The 16,603-nt window shown below is 44.2% G+C and overlaps 1 protein-coding gene across 2 annotated transcripts; it reads right to left on the reverse strand.

Annotated features, from left to right (window-relative positions):
• Window positions 1-903: 903 nt before the first annotated feature.
• PLP1 (proteolipid protein 1) lies at window positions 904-16,297 on the reverse strand. 2 transcript variants are annotated; one of them, XM_057538134.1, is made up of 7 exons: window positions 16,160-16,297; window positions 7,747-7,933; window positions 6,836-6,992; window positions 5,484-5,652; window positions 4,963-5,036; window positions 4,110-4,175; window positions 904-3,014 (listed from the first exon to the last, which is right to left on the reverse strand). In XM_057538134.1, the coding sequence occupies exons 1-7, from the start codon at window positions 16,161-16,163 to the stop codon at window positions 2,943-2,945; spliced, it is 729 nt and encodes a 242-aa protein (XP_057394117.1). In that variant the 5' UTR covers window positions 16,164-16,297; the 3' UTR covers window positions 904-2,942. The 2 variants fall into 2 exon arrangements, with proteins under 2 accessions (XP_057394117.1, XP_057394116.1); XM_057538133.1 differs by having other exon boundaries at window positions 6,731-6,992.
• Window positions 16,298-16,603: the final 306 nt, after the last annotated feature.

The raw sequence follows: 16,603 nt of genomic DNA on the forward strand, positions 1-16,603 counted from the left end.
TATTGATTGCAGTGAAGCAGAAACCAGGAGATGAAATTGAAGCTACTTTTGAACAGAGCTCCTTAACTGATGACTGACTTGTTGCCCCCAAGCTAAACTCTCCTTTCTCTCTGATCACGCTCCTTGCCATCTGCAACTACGGGACAATGAATCGACAGCTAATTTTAAGTCAGCTTTCCTTAGGCTGGTCATTAGAGTGCCTACTGTCCGACAGTGCCAAATTCTAGCCTAGGGTTGTGACAGGGATTTAATGCTGTGTCCCAAGTGGGCTACTGGGCTGGCCATTAGAGTAGCAGGTGTCACTAATTTATCTTAACACTGCTCTGCCACAGACTGTTTAAATTCACATTGCCCTTCCCATATCTGCTCTGCCCCTACATTAAACCTTTCAACCAGTACTTTCCAGATAAAACTAAGCATTATTCATGTATGAAGCACTAAGTGTTCATTTTTGGAATATACAAACAATTCCAAGAAAAGTTAACAATAACTGAATCCTATACACACCAGGGCTGGGGCACCATTGTCATATTAAAGAAGAAACCATACTTGATTGTGAATTAGTAGAACAACACTCTGAAACCCAATTTCTAAGAGAAAAGAAACCTTACAATTCAATGAGTTGGTAGCAAGACCTGAGTTGAGTTCTAGTCCAAGCTCAGATACGTATTTATTGGATTATTGGATTTCTTTGGGTACTTTATTTGCCTCTATTTCTTAGTGTCTCCAGCTATAAAAAAATAGAAGTGATTTATCTACTCTTTATTTCAGAAAATTGTTGTGGGAATGACTTGTATGACCTGAAAAATAAATAAGTTCCTTAAACAAAGCACAATAAAGGTACAATTATTTTGAGTTGCTATTGTAGGGTAAAACAGAACAATTCAATCAAAAGACACGGTGTTTGAGAACATTCTTAATTTTATTTTCTTTAATTTTATAAAATACATTTTGTAAGATAAGTTTCTAAAAGTTTATCCTTTATGTGTGTTAAAAATGGAATTCTATATCAGAAATGAAGGAAACACTTTCAGTTGATTAACTCTCTTCATGTGTGTATATGTGTGCATGTATGCATGGGAGGTTTTCAAGGAAGGGTTGGTTATTTGTTATGTTATTAAATCGAAACAAAACACAAAGTATGGATTACTTCACTTTCCTTGATCTTGATTGGTTTCTTACAGAACCTTTTCCATCTGCTCCCTCTATGCAGCCTGGAAGCTTGTCTTGTATACTGTTCTGAAAGCAAATATCAAGTGCCTTTTTGTAAACCTTACATCTCCTTAAACGTTGTTGAAACCACTTTGGGGGAAAACACAAAACGACTCTTTACAGCAACAGAGCCACCTACAGCCATACCCATAAAATCTTTCCCTTAATAAAGACAAATCAACTTTTTATTTTTTAACCCAAAGTTAAAACCCAAACACAGAAAGGGAAGACTGAAACCTGGGATCTATTCGAATTTCAAACTCTTTCCACTTTTCCTTTTCCATGGACGCTTACCAACTGAATAGCTGATGGCTGGTGCATTCAGGTATATGATCTGCACCAGGAGAGAATAACCTGTATGTTAAACCTAACTCTTTAACACACCAAGGTAACATTGCTAAATCAAATCATCTCCCGCCAGCTAGAAAGAACGATCAAATAGGTTATTCAAATTGAGGTTCAAATTCACCAAATCTGTTTCTGCAAAGGACGGAATAATTGGTCGAAAATCCCAAGAGATGCAAGAACTAGCCGATTTTACACATCATTTGTGTTGTTTAATGTCCAATTTTCATTTGTTAAAGAATCATAATCAAAGAATCATTCTCCAGACCTTTCTGGTACAACCCCAAACAAGCGATAGACAAACTGAAAAATGTGAAATGTGCATCATTCTGAAACAAATCAAGATCTTCAAATCACCTGCTATGACTGAATGGATAATACCCCATGAAAAGAGCACCATTGTGAAGATGTGACAGAGGCCAAAGTACACAACTAATTAACAGAAAGAAGACATGCTATCCAAAGAGTTATCTATCCTGTGTCTACCAGAGGGCTGGCTCAGTTTACACCGTTAGCCTCTAGCAACTGCTGCTCCTTAGGCCAGGCTTTTTTCATATGAGCTAGTTTCTCTCTATCCTCAGCTCCTTGGAAACCACAGGGTTGTCATGGTAGCTATTATCAAGGAGAAGGGAGTGAGAAAATGCTGACAACACCTTGTTTCTCTTCTCTAACGAGGTATAAGGCCAGGTGCCCCCTTTGTCTACACAGACACTACGCTCCCTTATGCTATAAGTAAGGTTGGCTGAGTTAGGGCTTAAATAGTCCATTGCCATCGGGGTCAGTGCTCTCTTTCTATGGGCGAAAGATCCTTGCTTTGACCCCCTTCTCCCAGCTGCAATAGGTAGATTTGGGCAAATGCTTTTATTGTTTTGCTGGCATTCTTTTTTTCTTCTATCGTCAATGGTAATAGGGAGACAGGAGTGAGTTCTCGGTTTTGTACACCAACGAGAATATATTTGGCCCCCAAAATGGCAAGGGGGCCAGGTACATCCCTTTTCTCTACCTGAGCATCTTTCTTTCCACTTTGTTTCCATCAGTGGAAGTGCCCTTTGAGAAGAAAACACTTCCTGGTCCTCAGGAGATGCTTGAAAATTGAATTAGAGCCTCCATTTCTTTGTGACTTGCAGATGGGGAGTCACCATCTTAAGCATTTCCCATTTCTAGCAGGAACCAGCTATGAAGCAAAATGACTAAAAGAGGTACGTAAGAGGGGAGAGTCCACGGAGAGACATTAATCGCCACGAGACTCTCCTTTCTTGTTACACTCGTCAAGTAAGAAGAGGGCCAGTCAGTGGCAAAGGCAAAGAGTTAACATGGGAGACGCAGCATTGTAGGCTGTGTGGTTAGAGCCTCGCTATTAGAGAAAGGAAAATTTCTACAGGATATCAGAACTTGGTGCCTCGGCCCATGAGTTTCAGGACGGCAAAGTTGTAAGTGGCAGCAATCATGAAGGTGAGCTGTAAGTAAGAGAAGAGAGAATATGAGTGAGAGTAGAAAAGGCTTCCTCCTCCAGTCCTTTTGGGAACGAGGAAGGGTAGAAATAAAATCATAGTTAAATAAAGAAAAAACTCCTGTTCTGCAAAAAGCAGCACATCCAGGCTTTTGCCCTGTATACTTGACTAGAAGTCCTCTCTGAGACATTTCCTTCCAATGGCCCAGGCCCAGAGAATCAACTCGACAAGGAACTTTTCCACACCTCTGCTCAGCCCAGCACTGAGTTTTCCTCAGGAAAGTGAACACTACCTGGGCTCTGCCATCATCATATCTTACGTGTCTGAGCGACCTGGATTCATAGGGTGCTTGCTGTAGACGCATAGCCACACCGTGCAGCACAGCCTTCCCCTGCTTAATGCATCCATTTATTTCACAAGATGAAGAACAACTCGACTCCGTAGAAAAGCCTCAGCGGTGGGGGCCAGGAGTGCTGCAAGCTGATCCTTGGCTGATCACCACTTATTCAATGACTCGAGATAAGTTGCTTCACCCTTCAGTACCCCGGGTTCTTAATCTGAACAATGAATGCACTACATTGACACTGCGCCGAAACACCATCCATAATAACAATTCTAATAATGTTAAGAGGTCCTTCCAGTATTTTCAGGAGAGTAAGTAAATCCCTTGGAGAGCATCCAAGATGATTCCTATTTACAGTATATAGAATTCCAGGCTACCAAAAATCACGTTTAGTAAGGTTTCAGTGTTCTTGTCACTGATCTGACCGGAATGTGTTGAGAATTAACTATAATTTCTGACTGCAAAGCACCTGGCAACGTTACATGCTCTGTAAATGCTCTATCTTATTATTCTTGACCACGAATCTCCTTCCTCTTCCTCACACCACTTTGCTTGTTCTTGTATCATTTCTGAAAATTTTCTGCCTTGCCAACGCAAAGTAGAAGGCCACAGTCTCTACACTCTGCTGTCTCTGTCCAGCAGCTTTTCTCCAGCACTTCAAGGTTAGAAGGAATCTACCTCTTTTTACCTTTCAGCATAGCTGTACCCAAGCTATCCCAGGACCACTTATTTGCCAAGATCATTAAAAGACAACTCACCAGGGAAACCAGTGTGGCTGCAGCCCCCACAAACGCAGCAATAAACAGGTGGAAGGTCATTTGGAACTGTAAGAAAATGCAAAAGGGAGAACTGGGTCTTGCAACAGCTGAAATAGGCTCTGCTGCAGATCATGAGTGCAACTTTCTGAACGTGTTGATATCTTTCTGTGTGTTAATTTGGCATCTCTAACTAAGTTGTCACATCCCTGAGTGTAGGCCTCCCATTCTTCAATGTACACCATAGCACCTGACCCCATAGCACCCAGAACACAGAATACTCATAAAATAGTATAGTCTTCCCAAATAATCAACTGGTTCCCCTCGGTTGTGCCCAGAATCCCAAAACATTTTGCTTTCAAAGAAATAGCTTACTGCCTTCTTCCTCAGGATTTACTTTTATTCCCCTGCCTCATTTGTGTATAATATCCATTCTCAATACAGTGTTTCCTTTTTCAAATGTACTTTCTTTTTAAATGAGATTGAGAAGTTCCGAACTAAATGTGTTTTATAAAACCTACGTATGTCTGGGCACAACCCATTTTCTTGATAAGGTTTTTAAGTAAAAGAATGAAAATTTTCACTTGGGGGATTTTGCCATTAAGCCCTATCTTTACCTAGAGCTACAAATTTCTCTTTTAAGGGAGGAAGTCTTAGAATGGAAGGCTTTCTCTGCAGCTTTAAGGAAAATAGATATTTTACCATGTATGCTCATTGGCTCAGGCAATATTTTATAGAAGGCAATTTGCTAACTCAAAATCCAGCAAAAAGAAATTGTGGTCCTTAAAATCAAAGTTGGGTAGAAATTTTATGTTACTAGCCATTCCATTGTAAAATAACCCAGTGCCCCGCTCACCTCAGCTGTTTTGCAGATGGACAGAAGGTTGGAGCCACACACCTTGCCAGGGAAAGCATTCCATGGGAGAACACCTGTGTAAGACACAAATATCAACCAAGGTAAGCTTCACAGAGTTACGGGGCTACGTGGAGCACTTCTTCCATCTTTAATCATCCTGGCTGAAAAGTTGGGTCCTACTGACAATCAGGATCTTCTTTTCTAAAGATTTACCCAAAAAATAGAAGGTGGTATTGAACAGTTGCAAAATTTTTTGTTTGTTATTGAAATGTGCTGCTTCTGGGCTGGGGACAGCAGTCAACTGGGGTAGAGCAGTGCAAAGAGCCAAGAAAACTCCCACCACCTCCAAGAAGTTCCCTTCTCAGGGGAGAAACCTCTCCAGTTTCAATAAGAAGGATTAACAAACTAGATCCAAGCATCCATATTTTTATTTTTCCCCATAATTACCACCTTCCTTACCCTAAGAACCAAATATATAGTGCTTCTATAGGGGGTAGGGGAGCCAAGCCACCTTAACTCACCATACATTCTGGCATCAGCACAGAGACTGCCTATACTGGCAGAGGTCTTGCTGGGGGAGGCAATAGACTGGCAAGTGGTCCAAGTGTTGAAGTAAATGTACACAGGCACAGCAGAGCAGGCAAACACCAGGAGCCACACAATGGTCAGGGCATAGGTGATGCCCACAAACTAAAACAATTGACATGGGGTGGTTAGAAGTCAACATCAGCCTGCAGACATTGAAATATAAACAAGGAGATCCTGGAATGGCATGTACCAGACATGAAACCAGGTTCCAGGGATTTCCACCAAATGAAATTAGTAAGCAGGGCACCTCTACCAAATGTCATTGGCAGTATCTACTAGAGAACTGGCTCCAAATATGACAGAGGGTGGGGGGAATGGGTGGGGGTTGGAGTGAGGAGGACCCCTGGGTTAGAGAGGCTTCAGGAGATTGTTTGGACAGATAAGGTGTGAAGACATCAAAAGAGATCTTGAAAGAAAGTCGTGCCATTTAAATGCCTTAGGCTGAGCTTAGAAAATGTTCTTTGTCAAAGGACTTTGGATCCCTAGTTATTGAACAAAGCCAATAGGAGATTTAAATTTCCAGTCCCAAAACCTTTCTAAGCCAACTGCTAGCCACAAAAGACATCACCACAACCCATAGATGTTCAGCCCCCAAAGGATCTTTAACTCTAGAGGCTGGAAACCAATGTGTACCTCACTGGAAGCATGGATAGCCCTCTGACAAAGATAAAGCATTAAATATGCAGATGTACACTAGCTCCCTCTGGGGCCTCCAACAATATAGGATCCCAGAATATTATGGATTCCATCTTGGAGTCAATTACTTAATTTCTATGATCCACCCTCCCTCTCAGATCAGGTACCTACCTACATCTCAATCCCACGAGTAGCATTTTAAACTCTCGGGCAGTCAGATCTACTCTTGTTGTGGTCCCAGCTAGGAGGGGAGTAAAGGGGTACCAACAGATGGCTTAGAAATGGTCTGATTGAACAAAGCATCCCACGAAACTCATGCTTTTCCTTTTGAGATGAAATTTTCTAGGGAACTTTTAAAAAGTGAGGCTAAGCCAGCTGGGCACCACGTTCTTCCTGACCTTCTCGTTTGGCTGCAGCCATCACGTCCTCACTCAAAAGCCAGGCCCCTAAAGAGGACCCAGCCTTGGGTGGGGGTGTGGCCACAGACTCACGCCCAGTTGTCCCCCACCCCTTGTTATTGCCACAAAATCCTGAGGATGATCACCTTGTCGGGATGTCCTAGCCATTTTCCCAAACAATGACACACCCGCTCCAAAGAATGAGCTTGATGTTGGCCTCTGGAACCCCTCCCCTTCTGGCCCCCTGTTACCGTTGCACTCAGGCCCTTGCCGCAGATGGTGGTCTTGTAGTCGCCAAAGATCTGCCTGACTGCGCCGGTGGTGTAGAAGCCCTCAGCCAGCAGGAGGGCCCCATAAAGGAAGAAGAAAGAGGCAGTTCCATAGATGACATACTGGAAAGCATGGATCCTACATTAACAGACAGACAAAAAGCCAGAAAATCTAATGAATTGAGGACCCAGTTCCCTTGCTGCATAAGTTAGTTGGACCCTTGAGTGGGCACCTAAACAAGGCTAGGGATTCTTTAGAGGGATCACTAGGTTCTTCCTCTGTGCTTCTACCTTATCTTTATTGAAGTAAAAGAAGATGCTCCTCCCCAACACCTGGTTTCCCCTGTAACCTGAAGAACCGGGGCACTACTCTCCTTGACCTGACCCTTCAGAGATGCTCCCTCAGAGGAGAGAGTAGAGAGGAGCTAGGCAAGAAGGAAGAGGGATGAAAGAAGAGGAGTCTAACTTGCCCTAGGAAGAGGAGAGGCTTAGTACTGTGCCTGAGCGGACTCAAGCGGTGTGGTAAACCAAGAGAAGCAGCCCCACTCTGTCTAGTCATTGTGCCTCCGCCGAGTTCTTTATATGGACCACTTCAGAGGCTCCAACTCTGTCCATGTTAACCCTACCTAGCAGAAATTAAAACATGTGGGACAAAGCAAGGGTGGGGTGGTTGTGGTTAGGGGTGGGCTGGCAGGCAGGCAGACCTCCCCCTCTGAATGTGGCACTTTCCCTTCATTCAGGGCTTCAGATGTGGCACAGGTAGAACCTGCACACAGAAGGAAGATCCAGGAATCCTGTCTGGCTCCACACCAATCCCCTACTAGTCACTAAGGTACTGATGAGTTCTGTATCTCCAAGATAGACAGGGTTTGTGTGGGACAGTAGGTACTTACACATTGATGAGATACTCATAGTCCTGGTAGTTTTTGGAGAAATAGGTCTCAATTAGCTTTTCTGTGCCAGTGAGTGCTTCATGTCCACAGCCACAGAACAGTGCCACCCCAAAGAAACACAATCCAGTGGCCACCAGGGAAGCAAAGGGGGCCCCTACGAGACATCTCGCACAGCACTCTAACAAGCCTGAGGACGAAAGAGGGTAAACAGTCAGGGATGGGCAATACATAGCTCATCACTCATCACTCTCCACCAGCCCAGCCAGGCCCTGTGCTCACATGCACGGATGGTAGGGTGTGGGGGGTGTCACCCCAGAGGCCAAAAGCAGGAGAGTCTAGAACCTTAGACTTTTAGAATGTGAGATTGACCCCCCCAAACTATACTTTGGTCCATTCTTGAAGATAAATCCTTACCTTTAATTCCCAGAATGTACGTGGGTTTTTTGAACAATCGGTATTCAGGTAGCCAGCTAGAGAGATGATGCAATCATTCCCTCCTTTCTTCTCATTCTGATTTGTTTTCATCATTTATCAACTCTTACGGAGTACTTACTATGTGCCCAGCATTGTGCTAGGTATTATGTGGAGTGTGAAGGCGTAAAGACATAGACTCTGCCACAGGGGACTTGTTTGTCTACTGAGGCAAATGAGCTAGGTAGACCTAATACTTTCAACTAACAATTCCAGGCCGCCAAGTAAATGGTTACAAAGGGTAAATGCCCTTAGAATTCCAGGAAGGGATGAGTGCAGGCCAGAGATATTGATATTGTCAGACAACATTTGAGCCTTAAACAGCATTCCAGGTGGAGAAGCTTTGGAAATTGCATGTTCCTGGATATTCCTGAACGTTGTGTGTATTTGCTGCACGGAATGCTTGATTCTTCTTAGTCTGAATGTGTGGAGAGCAGTCCAAAGGAAAGGAGGGAACTGGCAGAGGATGGGAAATGGTAATGGGAGGATTACTATTATTCTCAGTAATAAACAATGCAGGCTGAATGATTTTTGGACACTTTGCATGGCTGATTTGTCCCCCAATACTACAGTTTGGCCAATGTCCCCACCCTCAGTCCTACCCTGGAGTTCTGTCAAAACAGCTACAAAGAGACTTTATACAAAGTCAACAAAGCATGAAATGTCTTTCTGGAATGGCAAAACACACCAGGGCCTGGGAACACAGGTGTCTTAAAGTGCTAAGAGCCCCTGAGATTCCCCAGACCTGGTACCTCAGGCTCCAAGCCAGTGTTGCTGAGAAGCAGGAAAGGCACGCAAGTCACAGGCTCTGAGAGCAGCTGTGCCCCCAAGTACTAGCCCTGAGCTCTAAGGTGTCACATGGAGTGAAACTTAAAAAATATCCAGTAGATGACTGACTAGATGGGAAAAGGATGGCTCCCTCTGGTCTCTCAGCCAGATCCCCAAAAGGTGGAAGAAATGAAAGTGTTAAACTCTTCAGAAAAAAGTTATATATACACTGATTTTATCTATCCACATATCATAGAGATATGGCATATGAATTATTTTTGTATTTTTGTGTATATATATAGTATACACATATATAAAATATTTGTGTGTATACACACACACACACACAAATAATCAGCAAATGTGCTGAGAAGCTGCTATTTTGGAAAAGCATGTTGGAACTCCTTACACAAATAAAATAAATTGTATTAATTTTTAGGTTTGGATTTTATCCAAAGCTCGCTTGTCTATTCCAGGGTACCAGGGACCGGGGGAGTCCTTTGCCTGAACCTCTTAATAATAGTACAGTTTCTTTTTAGACCTGAGTGCTTGACCATCTGGTGATTTGCCTGGCTGAACTGCATCCATGTGAACAGATTTTGAAGGACCAAATTATCTCTATCATGAGAAAGTTGAGGCAGAGACATTTATTTATCTCTGTTCTCAGAGCCACAGAATGAGTGAGTCCTCTTACCCACTGTCCCCTAAAATGACAGCCCTTCCTTGGTGCTCAAAGAGCCACTTCCTCAAAGATTCTTGTATGTCACACCAGAGACAAGACTCAGAAGCCCAAGCCAAGCAAAATAAGTAGCTAACATTTGCAGCAGAACTGAATTTCCTCCCTTTTCTAAGTACTAAAGCACTGCTGTCAGAAAACTTGGCCTCTATGGGAAGCAGTGCTTCATTAGAGCTGGCCCACGGGGGGTGTGCGCGTGCGTGCACACGTGCCAGGGCGGGGGCACATGCATGAATGCAAATGTTCACATAAACACATGTATATACCAGAGAGAAAACCATAGCAGTTGAAATTGCTCATTGTCCTCAGGAAACATTCAGAAATTGATCTTCCTCTTTCTCAACAGGTTAAGATACTAGATGCATCCTGTAAGTCAAGAAAAGGAGCTTGGAAATAAACAGTGCTGCCATTTTCCTTCTCGGCCTATCCCCAAACTCTTAGAATCTTCTAGTAAAGAAGGTCTCTGAAGCCTGGGGGTGGGGGAAGGGAAGGTCAGTGACCCCACTGTTCCCTCTCTCCCCAGCACAGGGTCAAGTCTTGGACAGAGCCCTCCATAGCTCCCCTGGACAAAGAAGCCTTGTTTTTCCCTGAGATCTCAGGAGCCTCATTGGTATTCTGCAGGGGCCTGCAGGCCTGGGGGTGGGGAGGGGATCAGACCCAGGGAACAATGGAAGAACTGTTTGTTTAGCCCAGAGTAAGGAGAGCATCGTCCCTAGCAAGTGACTGTCCTGTGCCCACTCACTCACCCCAGCTTTCTCACCCTGGAAAGGGCTAAAATGGTGGTGCAAGTGTGAGCAGGGATGGAGAAACTTGAACTCTTGCTAACCAAACAGAGAATTCCACTCTAAGTTTTAGCTGATGCCCCCTCCAGGGTTGTAAAGATGAGGAAAAAAGCCGCCTTAGTCTATCTGATCCCTCAGATAGAGGGATAAACATCATCCAAATAATCAGAGAGTATCACATATAATGTTCTTACTGGGTGATAAAGGGCTAAGCCATGGGAGCAATTCTGAATCATCAACTGATATTATTTCTTCTTACATCCATTTTTCCTCCATTTTCTTAAAGCTCAAATAACTTAGCACCCCCTTTTCTGCTCCATTGCCACTCGAAGCAAGGTACAAAAGGACATAGGCTTTAATGCGTCTCTAACATGGAGTTGGAAATAAATGGCCCTGGATAAATCTATCACTCCTCAGCTATAAACAGTTCAACAATATAAGCATAAGCATCAGGTGTCCACCTCTTCACATTGACATTAAATGTTTGTTCTGGGGGCATTTAAGTTCAGCAGAAATGAGGGATCTCAGTCAGTCAGTCCAAGCAAAAAATCAAATTTTGGATTCCAACTGGGAAGAACTCAGAACATGCAAGAAATCGTGTCATCAAAGTAGTTGACAATCAGAACGTTCTGAGAAAGGTCCATTGGGTTCCCTTTGATTTGGGAATGTGTGAACCTAAAGCCAGAGAGTCTCCATTTCAGAAGACTTCACGGTTGAAAAGATAACAGTTTGATTCAGGAAGGCTGTGAGGGATTCTGAAGAAGTTCCTTGGCTCTTGAAAGGACATTCTCACATTTCCAGGCTAAGTATAGACTCCAACATGGTGGATTTGGCATAAAAGAACTATATAGCAATAATATTACCCAATGCAACAGAATTGGATTAAACCACCTGACTTTGTTGAGAGGTGATAAAGAAAAATAATAACCTTCCCCAGTGTTTTCCTTTCATTTCTGTTCATTGGATTCAGTACAATTATTAAGCATATTAGCAGTAACCTAGACACTATGGGAAACAAAAGGGAATTATAAGGCCCAGTCCCTTTCTTTAAAGACCTTTCAGTCTTGTTGGGGAAAACAAACATGTCTGTGAATCAAAGACCAAAGCTGCCTATAATCGAGTGTTAAAATGTGTATAACCAAGTCCTGTGGGCAAAATGTAAGCAAAGGGGAGATATTTAGTGTTGGCTAGATATATCTGCGAACTCCCCAAACTAGTCTAATCAATCTGTGATAGAACTTCAAGCCCTTCTCATTAATGCTCTTCACAGGAGTCTGACAAGGCTCAACGGGACTGCTGTGACTCATCCAGATTCGTCTATCCAAGGGACTGGATTGATCCTGATGCTGTCTCTTTAAGCAGGAGCCAAAAGCTCCCAAGCCCTCCCTCCTTTCCCATGCCCTGGGCACGCCTCAAGGACGAGCTCCATGATGGAAATTTAGTGTGAATCTGGGAACCCATCAAAGGGAGGAAAGGAAGGGCTTTCATGGAAAGGGATGGTAGAAAGAGACCAATTGTGTCCTGCACAATTCCCAGCCTGTCCCTTGAATCCAGCTGACAAAGGGAGAGATAGAAGAACCCTATACAATAGAGCTAAACAACAGGCAGGCTCATTGAGTGAAAAACTGGCCCCATCTCCCTAAGTCTCTAATCTGAGCTAAAGTCTTACCCTCCTCCCAGAACCCACCCCTTAACCTCACCCCATGAACAGAGGCTCCCTTGATCAGGACCTATCACAGTTGACAGGACCAAGATGCTAGAACAGCCGTGACTGGTACTGGGGATGGATGGGGATGAGTGGGTGGGTTCTAGGAGTAAAACAACAATCAACAGGAGGTGCCAGAGACAAAGACTTTTGCTTCTGGCCTTATCCTGATCAGACAAAGCCCTGCCTATAATCTTGTCTTTCCTACATGAAATCAGCACTTATACCACATTCAAGCGCTGGAAAGAGGCCCTGTAGCCCCTGAGGCATGGGAATCCAAGCTTGCTAGATGGTCAAGTCATGCAGAGTTAAATATAAAAGGAATCTCAGGCTCCTCTTTGAACAGGTATTATTATTGCCATGGCAACAGCAACTGGACCACCTTGTTTCCTATATTCCCTACTCCTCCCCAAACACACACACACAGGCACGCATGCATGGATACACATGTGCACACATGTATGCCAATTTATACCCAAACATTGGGAGACTGGGGTAGAGGCTGGATTGTTAAACTCTATCTCTGACACACTGTCTTCGCCTTGCCCACTTCTGGAAAGGTTAAAGAGAAGCACCTGGCACTAAGCTGAGAGACAACAGTTTCCATACCTTATTCCTTAGGTTAGTCTCCCACCATTTCCTCCTCTCCCCTTGGTTGCAGTGTGAAGCTGATCTAGGGAACCTTGTTCTCTTCCTCGGAATGTCACTGACTCCTTTCCAGAGCCCTGTCTGGCAGAAAGCTCAGAGGCCAGTGCAGAACTGAACGATCATCTTTAGGACCATTTTAAAATAACCAAGGAGGAATTAATCAATCAGTACTTGCTGAGCTTTTGCTGTGAGTTTGACACCGGGCAGGCCCTGACAGTGGGAAAGGAAGGGAAAGCTACTCTGTTCACCTCCCATGGCTGCTGTGACCCTTCCTGATCAGGTCACTGCCCTGACTTGATGATCTCTGGACCTGAAGTTCTGTGGGCAAGGAGGCATTTCTACTGTTGCTTTCTTTCAGCACCAGGAATCCTGGGGATGGTTTTCAAGGCTTTAAGTTAATACACAAAAAAGTAACAAGGGAAAAAGATGCCACTGGCTGGGGTTCTGCCTTCACAGGTTTGGAGACTATATTTCCCCTCCCACCCATTTCCCAGGGGTTTCTTGGGCCTTGTTACTACTCAGAGAGATTTGAGAGCATAGTTCTAGTTGTCAGGCTATTGAGTAAATTGCTGGCTTTCCTAGCACAGAGCCAGAGCAAAAGGTCCTCGAAGCAGAGCAGACCTTTCAATCTGCCTGGCTCTCCAAGAGCACCTCTGGCTCTGCAGGGCCAAGGTGAGGAGTGGGGTGGGGAAGGCTGCCTATGATCATTTTGGTCAGTGTCTCTAGGAAAAGTAAATGAATGTGCTGGTTTGAATCTGCTTTCTTTTTAGCTCCTGGCATTCTTGCAGCATTCTTGCCATCGTGATGGGATTCAGATAGTCTTCAGGCATTTTGTAAAAAACTGGACCCCTGCTCTGCTTCCACACTTTTTGCCTGGGCTACACTCACTTACTCTGAGCCAGCCAAAACTACGCTGCTCGGCAAACAGCCACCTTTGGAGGGAAGCTTCATAGTCTGGTTACCGGGGTAACAGCCACTGTTCTCAGACATCAGGCTTTGCCGGAGCCAATGTTTTGCTGTTCAGTAATGGCATTGTGTTACTAAGCAGAGAATAATCAGCTACTGCTCTTTGGCTCTTTTCCGGTTCCATTGTTATCCCAAAGACTCATTTGGAACATCCCTCTCCCAAGTCAGGACAAGTTTTAATGAACTATCATTTCCCCCGTAAACCTTTTGTGTGGACACTACTGAATTCCCTGTTCCTCTTCACTTCCAATCCTACTGGATTCTGGATGGTTGAGGCAGTGAGCTCCCTGTTCCTGGGGGTGATTAAGAAGAAGTTGTAGGAATGTTTAATTGGGTGTTGTAGAAGGGAGTCCTGCATTGAGAATTAGCTCAGACAGCTTCTTAAATTCCTTCCAATCCCAGATTCCACGATATAAGTTAACAATAGTTAAACAGCAACACACTCCATGTCAGAGGTAGTAGCAGTTCAGTACCTTGCTGGAGATGGTCTATTATTTACAAAGTATTTGAGATACTTTGTCATTGAATAACTGAGAACTCAATGGCTACTCCATCATGTGCACCTGGCCCAAGCATGGCCCACCCCCAGGATCTGGGATCCAATACACAACCTCTACAGTGCCCTCACTATGGTAATCTCCCCTGAAGGAAATCATCCAGCCTCCATAACAGGAAACTATCCCTATGGTCACCTTATTTGTTCCTGCCTTCTCCTCAGGGCTTTCATCCCCTAAGGAAGTAATATTCAGCATCCTTCTTTACTCCCTCTCCGTTTTTTAATTCACAAGCTACCCAATCAGCTGCCTTGACATTAGGTAGGGTTCTTGATGTTACCTAGGGCAGGAATTGAGTTCCTCCAACATTCACCTCTCACCTGGCCACACTCAACTGGACAAATGATTCTTACCCAAGTGCACAGAGTACATACAAAGAAAGCCCAAACACTTTGGAAGGAAGAGTCAGCCTGTATATGCATTATTGTATAATAATTGGTATTATTATTATTTACAATTGTTGTAGAGCTTGCCCATTTTCAAAGGACTCCCACATCATTATTATTTGATTTTTATAACTCTGAAAGTAGACAAAGCAATTATTGTTATCCCCATTTTCCAGATGATGAAGTGATAATTCACAGCAACCTACCCAACGTCATGAAGTTCATAAGTGGCAGATCTGGGATTCAAACCTGGTTGTGTTAACTTCTAGTCCAGTTCTCTGCCCTCTTAATTATCCTGCCTGAATACATGCTTCAAAAAGCTCTCTCAGTGTTTCAGGATGAAACAACCTAAAGTCTGACACCAGCTTAGTATAATTGAAAACCTATCTATCTCCGTGGATGTTGTTGGAGCCTTCTGAGTATTACATTTGATGGTGAATACTCAGGACAATTGATTCTCATTTCATTTAGGATGTATTCAAGCTGCTGCTCTTGTTTTGCCAAATGTGAGCAATGTCTACATGTTTCTGTGGCATCCTATGTGGACAAAGACCCTTGTGCTCTGCACACCTTGCTCTGAGTAGACAGCACCAGAGACCAGACCTCATAGCTTCTCTACGGAGAAGCCCTCAGTACTCAACCAAGTCAGCAAGAGCCCTAAGGTCCCATCAACCTCGTTGTCATAGCAGGGATTTAGAGTCTGAGCCATGGCCTCAGGAAGGCTAAGTCTTTAATATTTGCTACATATGGTCACCCATACATGTGCGTGCACGCACGTACACATACACACACACACACACACACACACACACACACACACACACACACACACACACACACACCCTTAACCATATCCGTTCCCTATGGTAAAGCCATTGAGGACTTTATTTTCATTTCCTGAACCTGAGATTGGCCTCCTCAACCATGGCCAAGCCTGAGCCCATCTCTCCCAGTTTCCTTCTGATGCCCAGCAGGGTCCAAATTTTGTATCAAGCAAGCAGTCATTTTGAACAGCTGAGGGTCAGCCAACATTAATTGCCTCCAGCAAAACCAGGGATGTCAGCTGACTGGGCCATTACCAGGGCCTGGGGACCAGGGGAAAAGAGAAGGTAGAGGGAAGTGAGGGGGTAGGAGGACACATGACCACATCCAGCCCGCCGGGCACTCTCTCCAAGGACCTGTGGGGCTCTCCACGTGCTGCTGGAGTTCTTTGACAATAAAGCATCATTCTCAGTACAGCAGAGAAGGAGTTAATTTAATTGCGTACTAAGGAATTAAAAAGAAAACAGGTGCCAAAACACAACTCATTTCAACCATTAGAAACCCCGAACCGCAAAGTTCTTGCAAATTCCTGTGCTTTGGCTTGAATCTTCTATGCTAAAGTTTTTGAAACTCACCCATGTCTTTGGGACTCTGATTCCAATTGTAGCCGGCTGGCTAGTCTGCTTTGCAGCTGACTTTGTTCAGCTGGAAGGATCTTGGTCTCTCCAGTCTCCTTCTTCGGTCCTTTACTTTTTCTCTCTGAGTATCTTTGTCCTCTTCTCCTGCAATGAAAAGGGCTTTCTGATTGACAGCCAACCCCCTTAAAGGGACAGGCCCGCTTTCCTCCTCCTCTCCTCCTCCCCTTCTCCTCCCCTTGTCCCCACCTCCTCAGGGATACTCCCTTCTCTAAGGCCTCCATCTTCTCTTTCTGCTTTTCACTGCCAATTGTCTCATTTTTTTTCTCCCCCCCCCCACAAGGCTTGCCTGTGTGGAATTTCACTTTGCTGCAGAGACATCTGGAAATGCGGTTTGGGGGGTGGAAATAAAGAGGTCCTGCAGGCCTCCAGCTGATTCTTGGA

This window comes from Balaenoptera acutorostrata, chromosome X (genome assembly GCF_949987535.1).
Source record: "Balaenoptera acutorostrata chromosome X, mBalAcu1.1, whole genome shotgun sequence".
Classification (NCBI taxonomy): domain Eukaryota; kingdom Metazoa; phylum Chordata; class Mammalia; order Artiodactyla; family Balaenopteridae; genus Balaenoptera; species Balaenoptera acutorostrata.